Here is an 11,985-nt window from a genome sequence, read left to right as displayed (position 1 = left end):
ACTCCCGGATACCGTAGGAGTGCTTTGGGTGTGCCAAACGTCACAACGTAACTGGGTGGCTATAAAGGTACACTACGGGTATCTCTGAAAGTGTCTGTTGGGTTGGCACGAATCAAGACTGGGATTTGTCACTCCGTGTGACGGAGAGGTATCTTTGGGCCCACTCGGTAGGACATCATCATAATGTGCACAATGTGATCAAGGAGTTGATCACAGGATGATGTGTTACGGAACGAGTAAAGATACTTGCTGGTAACGAGATTGAACAAGGTATCGGGATACCGACGATCGAATCTCGGGCAAGTATCGTACCGCTAGACAAAGGGAATTGTATACGGGATTGATTAAGTCCTTGACATCGTGGTTCATCCGATGAGATCATCGTGGAACATGTGGGAGCCAACATGGGTATCCAGATCCCGCTGTTGGTTATTGACCGGAGAGTCATCTCGGTCATGTCTGCATGTCTCCCGAACCCGTAGGGTCTACACACTTAAGGTTCGGTGACGCTAGGGTTATGGAGATATTAGTATGCGGTAACCCGAAAGTTGTTCGGAGTCCCGGATGAGATCCCGGACGTCACGAGGAGTTCCGGAATGGTCCGGAGGTAAAGAATTATATATAGGAAGTGCTATTTCGGCCATCGGGACAAGTTTCGGGGTCATCGGTATTGTACCGGGACCACCGGAAGGGTCCCGGGGGTCCACCGGGTGGGGCCACCTGCCCCGGGGGCCACATGGGCTGTAGGGGGTGCGCCTTGGCCTACATGGGCCAAGGGAACCAGCCCCAAGAGGCCCATGCGCCAAGAGTAGAGAAAAAGGGGAGAGTCCTAAAAGGGGAAGGCACCTTCGAGGTGCCTTGGGGAGGATGGACTCCTCCCCACCCTTGGCCGCACCCTTCCTTGGAGGAAGGGGCAAGGGCTGCTCCTCCCCCTCTCCCTTGGCTCTATATATAGTGGGGGAAAGGAGGAGCAAACCAACCTAAGGCCTGGCGCCTCCCTCTCCCTCCCGTGACACATCTCCCTCCTCCCGCAGCGCTTAGCGAAGCCCTATTGGAATCCCGCTACTTCCACCATGCCGTCGTGCTGCTGGATCTCCATCAACCTCTCCCTCCTCCTTGCTGGATCAAGGCGTGGGAGACGTCTCCGTTCCGTACGTGTGTTGAACGCGGAGGTGCCGTCCGTTCGGCACTAGGATCATCGGTGATTTGAATCACGACGAGTACGACTCCATCAACCCCGTTCTCTTGAACGCTTCCGCGCGCGATCTACAAGGATATGTAGATCCACTCCTCCCTCGTTGCTAGATGACTCCATAGATAGATCTTGGTGACACGTAGGAAAAATTTGAATTTATGCTACGTTCCCCAACACTAGCATCGACGTAACCCTTTACGACGAGCTCTTCGTCACCTCCATAAACGAGAAACATATCCTTAGTCCTCTTCAGGTACTTCAGGATATTCTTGACCGCTGTCCAGTGTTCCATGCCGGGATTACTTTAGTACCTTCCTACCAAACTTACGGCAAGGTTTACATCAGGTCTGGTACACAGCATAGCATACATGATAGACCCTATGGCCGAGGCATAGGGGACGACACTCATCTTTTCTCTATCTTCTGCCGTGGTCGGGCATTGAGCCATGCTCAATCTCGTACCTTGCAATATAGACAAGAACCCCTTCTTTGACTGATCCATATTGAACTTCTTCAATATCTTGTCAAGGTACATACTCTGTGAAAGACCAATGAGGCGTCTCGATCTATCTCTATAGATCTTGATGCCTAATATGTAAGCAGCTTCTCCAAGATTCTTCATTGAAAAACACTTGTTCAAGTAGCCCTTTATGCTTTCCAAGAATTCTATATCATTTCCCATCAACAGTATGTCATCCACATACAATATGAGAAATGCTACAGAGCTCCCACTCACTTTCTTGTAAATGCAGGCTTCTCCATAAGTCTGCGTAAACCCAAACGCTTTGATCATCTCATCAAAATGAATGTTCCAACTCCGAGATGCTTGCACCAGCCCATAAATCGAGCGTTGGAGCTTGCACACCATGTCAGCATTCTTAGGATCGACAAAACCTTCCGGCTGCATCATATACAATTCTTCCTTAAGGAAACCATTAAGGAATGCCGTTTTGACGTCCATTTGCCATATCTCATAATCATAGAATGTGGCAATTGCTAACATGATTCGGACAGATTTCAGCTTCGCTACGGGTGAGAAAGTCTCATCGTAGTCAACCCCTTGAACTTGTCGATAACCCTTAGCGACAAGCCGAGCTTTATAGATGGTCACATTACCATCCGCGTCTGTCTTCTTCTTAAAGATCCATTTATTTTCTATGGCTCGCCGATCATCGGGCAAGTCAGTCAAAGTCCATACTTTGTTTTCATACATGGATCCTATCTTGGATTTCATGGCTTCCAGCCATTTGTCGGAATCTGGGCCCGCCATCACTTCTTCATAGTTCGAAGGTTCACCGTTGTCTAACAACATGATTTCCAGGACAGGGTTGCCGTACCACTCTGGTGCGGAACGTGTCCTTGTGGACCTACGAAGTTCAGTAGCAACTTGATCTGAAGTTTCATGATCATCATCATTAACTTCCTCTCTAGTCGGTGCAGGCAGCTCAGGAACAATTTCTTGAGCTGCGCCACTTACCGGTTCAAGAGGTAATACTTCATCGATTTCTACTTTCCTCCCACTTATTTCTTTCGAGAGAAACTCTTTCTCTAGAAAGGATCCATTCTTGGCAACAAAGATCTTGCCTTCAGATCTGAGGTAGAAGGTATACCCAATAGTTTCTTTAGGGTATCCTATGAAGACGCATTTTTCCGATTTGGGTTCGAGCTTTTCAGGTTGAAGTTTCTTGACATAAGCATCGCATCCCCAAAAATTTAGAAACGACAGCTTAGGCTTCTTCCCAAACCATAATTCATACGGTGTCGTCTCAACGGATTTCGACGGAGCCCTATTTAAAGTGAATGCGGCAGTCTCTAAAGCATAGCCCCAAAATGACAGCGGTAAATCGGTAAGAGACATCATAGATCGCACCATATCCAATAGAGTGCGATTACGATGTTCGGACACACCATTACGCTAAGGTGTTCCAGGCGGCGTGAGTTGTGAAACTATTCCACATTTCCTTAAGTGTGTGCCAAATTCGTGACTCAAGTATTCCCCCCCACGATCTGATCGCAAGAACTTGATTTTCTTGTCACGTTGATTCTCAACCTCACTCTGAAATTCCTTAAACTTTTTAAAGGTCTCAGACTTGTGTTTCATTAAGTAGACATACCCATATCTACTCAAGTCATCAATGAGGGTGAGAACATAACGATAGCCACCGCGAGTCTCAACACTCATTGGACCGCACACATCAGTATGTATGATTTCCAATAAGTTGGTTGCTCGCTCCATTGTTCCTGAGAACGGAGTCTTGGTCATTTTACCCATGAGGCATGGTTCACACGTGTCAAATGATTCGTAATCAAGAGACTCCAAAAGTCCATCTGCATGGAGCTTCTTCATGCGTTTGACACCTATGTGATCAAGGCGGCAGTGCCACAAGTATGTGGGACTATCATTATCAACCTTACATCTTTTGGTATTCACACTATGAATATGTGTAACATTACGCTCGAGGTTCATTAAAAATAAACCATTCACCAGCGGAGCATGACCATAAAACATATCTCTCATATAAATAGAACAACCATTATTCTCGGATTTAAATGAGTAGCCATCTCGAATTAAACGAGATCCTGATACAATGTTCATGCTCAAAGCTGGCACTAAATAACAATTATTGAGGTTTAAAACTAATCCCGTAGGTAAATGTAGAGGCAGCTTGCCGATGGCGATCACATCGACCTTGGAACCATTCCCGACGCGCATCGTCACCTCGTCCTTCGCCAGTCTTCGCTTATTCCACAGCTCCTGCTTTGAGTTACAAATGTGAGCAGCCGCACCGGTATCAAATACCCAGGAGCTACTACGAGTACTGGTAAGGTACACATCAATTACATGTATATCACATATACCTTTAGTGTTGCCGGCCTTCTTGTCCGCTAAGTATTTCGGGCAGTTCCGCTTCTAGTGACCACTTCCCTTGCAATAAAAACACTCAGTCTCGGGCTTGGGTCCATTCTTTGGCTTCTTCCCGGCAGCTTGCTTACCGGGCGCGGCAACCCCCTTGCCATCCTTCTTGAAGTCTTCTTACCCTTGCCTTTCTTGAACTTAGTGGTTTTATTCACCATCAACACTTGATGTTCCTTTTTGATTTCAACCTCTGTTGATTTCAGCATTGAATATACCTTAGGAATGGTCTTTTCCATTCCCTGCATATTGAAGTTCATCACAAAGCTCTTGTAGCTTGGTGGAAGCGACTGAAGGATTCTGTCAATGACCGCGTCATCCGGGAGATTAACTCCCAGCTGAGTCAAGCGGTTATGCAACCCAGACATTTTGAGTATGTGCTCACTGACAGAACTATTTTTCTCCATCTTACAACTGAAGAACTTGTCAGAGACTTCATATCTCTTGACCCGGGCATGAGCTTGGAAAACCATTTTCAGCTCTTCGAACATCTCATATGCTCCGTGTCTCTCAAAACGCTTTTGAAGCCCCGGTTCTAAGCTGTAAAGCATGCCGCACTGAACGAGGGAGTAATCATCAGCACGTGACTACCAAGCGTTCATAACGTCTTGGTTCTCTGGGATGGGTGCGTCACCTAGCGGTGCTTCTAGGACATAATCTTTCTTGGCAGCTATGAGGATGATCCTCAGGTTCCGGACCCAGTCCGTATAGTTGCTGCCATCATCTTTCAGCTTGGTTTTATCTAGGAACGCATTGAAGTTGAGGGCAACATTAGCGTGGGCCATTTGATCTACAATACATAGTGTAAATATTTTAGACTAAGTTCATGATAATTAAGTTAATCTAATCAAATTATTCAATGAACTCCCACTCAGATAGACATCCCTCTAGTTATCTAAGTGAAACATGATCCGAGTTAACTACGCCGTGTCCGATCATCACGTGAGACGGACTAGTCAACATCGGTGAACATCTTCATGTTGATTGTATCTTCTATACGACTCATGCTCGACCTTTCGGTCTTTCGTGTTCCGAGGCCATGTCTGTACATGCTAGGCTCGTCAAGTCAACCTAAGTGTATTGTGTGTGTAAATCTGGCTTACACCCGTTGTATTCGAACGTTAGAATCTATCACACCCGATCATCACGTGGTGCTTCGAAACAATGAACCTTCGCAACGGTGCACAGTTAGGGGGAACGCTTTCTTGAAATTATTACGAGGGATCATCTTATTTAAGCTACCGTCGTTCTAAGCAAATAAGATGCAAAACATGATAAACATCACATGCAATCAAATAGTGACATGATATGGCCAATATCATTTGCTCCTTTTGATCTCCATCTTCGAGGCTTCATGATCATCGTTGTCACCGGCATGACACCATGATCTCCATCATCATGATCTCCATCATCATGATCTCCATCATCGTGTCTTCTTGAAGTTGTCTCGTCATCCATTACTTCTACTACTATGGCTAACACTTTAATAATAAAGTAAAGTAATTACATGACGTTTATGTTGACACGCATGTCATAAATAAATAAAGACAACTCCTATGGCTCCTCCCGGTTGTCATACTCATCGACATGCAAGTCGTGATTCCTATTAGAAGAACATGATCAATCTCATACATCACATATATCATTCATCACATCCTTTTGGCCATATCACATCACACGACACATGCTGCAAAAACAAGTTAGACGTCCTCTAATTGTTGTTGCAAGTTTTTTACGTGGCTGCTATAGGTTTCTAGCAAGAACGTTTCTTACCTACGCCAAAACCACAACGTGATATGCCAATTTCTATTTACCCTTCATAAGGACCCTTTTCATCGAATCTGATCCGACTAAAGTGGGAGAGACAGACACCCGGTAGCCACCTTATGCAACTAGTGCATGTCAATCGGTGGAACTAGTCTCACGTAAGCGTACGTGTAAGGTCGGTCCGGGCCGCTTCATCCCACGATGCCGCCGAATCAAGATAAGACTAGTAACGGCTAGCAAATTGACAATATCCATGCCCACAACTGCTTTGTGTTCTACTCGTGCATAGTAACTACGCATAGACCTAGCTCATGATGCCACTGTTGGTGAACGTAGCAGAATTTTAAAATTTTCTACGCATCACCAAGATCAATCTATGGAGTCATATAGCAACGAGGGAGAGAGGAGTGCATCTACATGCCCTTGTAGATCGCGCGTGGAAGCGTTCAAGAGAACGGGGTTGATGGAGTCGTACTCGTCGTGATCCAAATCACCGGTGATGACCTAGCGCCGAACGGACGGCACCTCCTCATTCAACACACGTACGGTTGGGAAGACGTCTCCTCCAACTTGATCTAGCAAGGGGGAAGGAGAGGTTGATGAAGATCCAGCAGCATGACGGCGTGGTGGTGGAAGCAACGGTGATCTCGGCAGGGCTTCGCCAAGCTCAGGGAGAGGGAGGAGTGTCACGGGAGGGAGAGGGAGGCGCCAGGGGCTAGGGTGCGGCTGCCCTCCCTCCCCCCACTATATATATGACCCTAGGGGGGCGCTGGCCCTAGGAGATTGGATCTCCAAGGGGGGGCGGCGGCCAAGGGGGTGGAGTGCCCCCCAAGCAAAGTGGGGCGCCCCCACCCCTAGGGTTTCCAACCCTAGGCGCAGGGGGAGGCCCATGGGGGGCGCACCAGCCCACTAGGGGCTGGTTCCCCTCCCACTTTAGCCCTTGGGGCCCTCCGGGATAGGTGGCCCCGACCCGGTGGAACCCCGGGACCCTTCCGGTGGTCCCGGTACAATACCGATTACCCCCAAAACCTTCCCGATGGCCGAAACTTGACTTCCTATATATAAATATTCACCTCCGGACCATTCCGGAACTCCTCATGACGTCCGGGATCTCATCGGGACTACAAACAACTTTCGGGTTACCGTATACTAATATCTCAACAACCCTAGCGTCACCGAACCTTAAGTGTGTAGACCCTACGGGTTCGGGAGACACGCAGACATGACCGAGACGACCCTCCGGTCAATAACCAACAACGGGATCTGAATACCCATGTTGGCTCCCACATGCTCCTCGATGATCTCATCGGATGAACCACGACGTCGAGGATTCAATCAATCCGTATACAATTCCCTTTGTCAATCGGTACGTTACTTGCCCGAGACTCGATCGTCGGTATCCCAATACCTCATTCAATCTCGTTACCGGCAAGTCACTTTACTCGTACCGTAATGCATGATCCCGTGATCAACCACTTGGTCACATTGAGCTCATTATGATGATGCATTACCGAGTGGGCCCAGAGATAACTCTCCATCATACGGAGTGACAAATCCCAGTCTCGATTCGTGCCAACCCAACAGACACTTTCGGAGATACCTGTAGTGTACCTTTATAGTCACCCAGTTACGTTGTGACGTTTGGCACACCCAAAGCACTCCTATGGTATCCGGGAGTTGCAGAATCTCATGGTCTAAGGAAATGATACTTGACATTCGGAAAAGCTATAGCAAACGAACTACACGATCTTTGAGCTATGCTTAGGATTGGGTCTTGTCCATCACATCATTCTCCTAATGATGTGATCCCGTTATCAATGACATACAATGTCCATAGTCAGGAAACCATGACTATCTTTTGATCAACGAGCTAGTCAACTAGAGGCTCACTAGGGACGTGTTGTGGTCTATGTATTCACACATGTATTACGATTTCCGGATAACACAATTATAGCATGAACAATAGACAATTATCATGAACAAAGAAATATAATAATAACTATTTTATTATTGCCTCTAGGGCATATTTCCTTCCTCGCCAAATAGGTGGCATATAAAATGAGTCAAAGAGTCAACGCTTTCTAAGTTTTACCAAGAATATATAGAAAAATATGAATATAAGAAAACAAAAACAATATCAATATATCCAACATTAGATATATTTCCATAATATATTATTCAATACTGTAGATGCTGATATTTTCTTCTATATATTAGGTCAAACATATAAATTAACTGACTTTTTAATAGAATATATGCTCCCTGGTGAATAGTAAATTTAAGAAAAGTAATAAAATTTAAAATTATGATTTTTTTGTAGATGTTCATGTTAGTGTAAAAAGCGTGCTTGCCAATTTTCATGCGAAAGGAGATAGCAGTGTTTCGTCGGTGAAGAAAACAACAACAAAATTAAGTGCAACATTTGGAGGTACTATTTGTCGTTCGACTTGTTTTCTTGTGCACAGGTCAACATGCTTTAAGCTTCCCCCCCCTACAAATTTGCAAAAAATTGACCTTGGCAAAATACATTTTTGGTGCGCAGGAGCATATACTCCCTAGAGCCAAGCAATATCCGATTTATATGCCACTTATTTGGGGACAGAGGGAGGAGTTCAACGAAATGAATTGCACATTTGTGACACAATGGTGTGTTGAAGCATCTTTTACTTCCCATGAAACTTTGAATAAGAATTAGCATAAATAATTACTGCTATATTTTTCAAACACATTTGTGTGACCGGCCAGGACCTGATAGTATGGGTACACTTACCATCCAATGTGGCGAGGATGCTTGGACCAACTACACTCCATGTCAAATTGTTGCCTTTTCTTAGGGCTGAGTTTGCACTTGGTTCTCTCATGTCCATGTAAGTAGAGTCAAAATAGCGCGATACAAGTGATACACGAGACACTTGTAACTAACTCGACTGGGTAAGGTTTAGGCTTTACCCGCTCTACACTTAACACGTCCTAGTACCATATAAGCTTCAATTTTAGAGTGGCCATCATGTCAGAGCAACCTCAACCATTAAGTGTGATTAGAAATGGTTTTGTTTGTGCTAAATATGGTTGTACTTTGGTACAAGTATCTAGTTCAAAATGAAGTTTATTCAACCTTTCATAAAATTGCTCGTGGATAGCAACGCTCACATTGTCTCTATAAAACAAGTAAGCGCCCCCCCCCCCCCCCCCCCCCCCCCCGCCTAAATAGTCAAACATTTCTATGTTTGACCAAATTTATAGAAAAAAAAATCCATATCAACAATACTAATAACTAAAATATGAAAAATATACTCCCTCCGTTCCTTTTTACTCCGCATATAAGATTTGTGCTGAGTCAAACTTCACCAACTTTGACCAAATTTGTATAAAAAAATATCAACATCTACAATATCAAATATGCATAATATGAAACTACATTCCATAATGAATCTAAAGATATCCCTTTGGCCTTGTAAATGTTGATACTTTTTTATATAACTTTGGTCAAAGTAAAGATACTTTGACTTCAGACAAAAGTTATATGCGGACTAAAAAGAAACGGAGGGAGTATTTCATGAGCAATCCAAATCGAGCTGGTGTTGTAGATGTCGAATTCTTATAAACTTGATCAAAGTAGAAAGGTTTGAGTTAAAAAAAATCGATACATGCATCTTATAAAAAAGAATAAAGAGAGTATAGCATCCCACGGCTATTTCTTTAAGGCCCCACTAATCGCGTGCCATCTAGTAAGCACCGTGGTAATTGTGATGAAGTGTTTACGTTGTCCATACCGTTGTGCAAGATAGCTAGCCTATGCGTTTTGAGTTGTCTGCAATCTCACTATAGTTGCCGATTGGCAACATGTTAATTGTTTGGTTATGTGCATCGCTTGATGCAGAGGCCGAGAGTAATCCTCTTTTTAATTTTTTTTAACTAACAATGGAAAGTATACATCACGATTCACATCAAATCAGCAATTGACAACCTTCAACTACACTGACAAAAATCAAATCTATTGCAAAAATCATAATAAACACACAAACAAATCAATGCATGTTTTATCATCTCATCTAGACCTCTATGATGGATCTAACACTGCATCTGCATGTATCAGGCCTGGTTGCATGAAGTTCAAACGTTATAGGTTATGTACAGAACTATCATACAACAACACACATCTATTTCGATATAGAGAAAGAAGCTATAGACGGTAGCCATCGTCAAGTAGCTCCTTCCAGAAAGAATCGCTCTCCAGAGAGCATAGATTGGGTAGTTGTAGTTCCATGGGCTCCATCAAGCCGGCCAACTCCTGCACCGGCAGCATGTCAACCGCTGGTGCAACATCATGAGATGCGAATGCAGCAGTAGTGTTGCAGAGATGATCCGCTGGTTCAGCTGCTGCAAAGGAGCTCGTTCCAGGAGACATGTCATTGATCAGCTGCCTCTGCACCACGTCTTGCCCTGTAAAATTGGAGGTGTTGCAGAGGTAACCAGGCTGCATGCAGTTCGCCCCAGACAACATGTTCAGTTGGTCCTGGAGCAGGTGGCTTGGAACAACGCTGCTGCTTGAGTTCAGCACTGAGTTTGCGGCAGCTAGGTTGGCGATGAGGTTGGTTGCGTCGTTGTTGGAGCCTATGCTCTGGAGGAGCTGCTGCAGAAGCTGCGCCTGCCTGAGTGCGCCGGTGTCGAGGCCTGCGAGGCTCGCGGCCACCGCCGCCCAGAGGAGCCCCTCGGGCATGAGCGAGGCGGAGGTGCCGTCAAGGTGGTGGTCGGGTGGCAGCTGCTGGTGCGTGACGGGGTCGACGCCCATGCGCATGAGCTTCTTGCGGATGTGCGTGTTCCAGTAGTTCTTGATCTCGTTGTCCGTCCGGCCCTCCAGGTGCGTCGCGATCGTCGCCCACCTAATAATTATCAATGCATGTCAGTGTCACCTCAAGACTAACAACTGTGCAAAAGCCAACGGTGAAGAAATTGACAGTGCATGGCGGTTAAGAGCTGTGTAGGGTGGTATGTGTGTGGAGTAGTTGGACTGGACGTGGACAGGTGGGCCACGTACCTGTTGCCGAGGCCGGCGTGGAGGGCGATGATGAGGCGCTCCTCCTCGTCGGAGAAGTTGCCGCGCTTGATGTCGGGACGGAGGTAATTGGTCCACCGGAGGCGGCAGCTCTTGCCGCAGCGGTTCAGCCCGGCGGCCTTGGGCAGGCCGCGCCAGCTGCCGACGTGCCCGCCGCGCTTCTGGATGTGCTCTACCAGCGTCTTGTCCTCCTCCTCCGTCCATGGCCCTTTCTTCACTCCCGCGTCGTGGCAACAGCACGGCGACCTCCCCATCACAGATATATTTTCCCTCGACGGCGAGCTCCTCCGCTAGTAATCTAGGATCGATTGGTCGATGCAGGGGTCAGAAGCTAAGCTAGGTATATGTGACTATGTTCCTTGTCTTCCTAGACCGGGCTGGTTTATATAGAGGTCGCGGTGCAGACTGCAGAGCAGCCATTCCGTCGTAATCGTACCTCTGCATTTTCCATTCTTCTGTCGTTGTCATCATTGAACAGTTTGTGTACGATAATCCTACACATACGAAGACTAACGTAAACCTCTTACGTAACCTTCCATCAATACTTCCCCCCACCCCCATTTTTAAGTGGGGTGGGGCCCGCCTTCTCTCTAACCCCAATTATAACCTGCCAGCTGTCTAATTACGTAACAATTACGTTAAACCATTCGTAGGTGTACCATTGCCCGTTTGCGTATGTCGGATACTTCTAAATAAAAGGCATTCCGTGTGTACGATGCAAGTCAATGAGGGTGGTTTTGCCCCGGAGATCTGGCCACGTAAGACCAGATATATCCTGCATGTTGCAGTTCATTCACACGCAGTCTGCATTTCATTATGTGTGTATGCATGCCGCGAGACAGGCAACAAGGATAAAGTAAAGTGGCAGGCTGCCCTGTAGAAAATGCATTATTTATGAGGACTGTCTATGTAGTGTAGCACCTCCCTCACAAAAAAGAAGTGTAGCACACAATTCACAGGATCTAGTTTAGTAAGAGCATCTCCAACAGCCACACAACGCGCCGCGCGCTAAAAACTCATTTGCCACGTGCCCTTCGTTTGGTTTAGCGCGGC

General features: G+C 46.1%; 1 protein-coding gene across 1 annotated transcript; it reads right to left on the bottom strand.

Moving 5' to 3' along the window:
- Positions 1-9,850: 9,850 nt before the first annotated feature.
- Positions 9,851-11,269, bottom strand: LOC125534012 (uncharacterized). The gene is made up of 2 exons (XM_048697319.2): positions 10,915-11,269; positions 9,851-10,759 (listed from the first exon to the last, which is right to left on the bottom strand). Exons 1-2 carry the CDS (start codon positions 11,184-11,186, stop codon positions 10,060-10,062), a joined length of 972 nt encoding a protein of 323 aa, XP_048553276.1. The 5' UTR covers positions 11,187-11,269; the 3' UTR covers positions 9,851-10,059.
- Positions 11,270-11,985: the final 716 nt, after the last annotated feature.

The sequence above is a fragment of the Triticum urartu genome, chromosome 2A (genome assembly GCF_056163025.1).
Source record: "Triticum urartu cultivar PI428250 chromosome 2A, HENAU_Tu73, whole genome shotgun sequence".
Taxonomy (NCBI): domain Eukaryota; kingdom Viridiplantae; phylum Streptophyta; class Magnoliopsida; order Poales; family Poaceae; genus Triticum; species Triticum urartu.
This window is presented reverse-complemented; position numbering and strand designations above follow the sequence as displayed.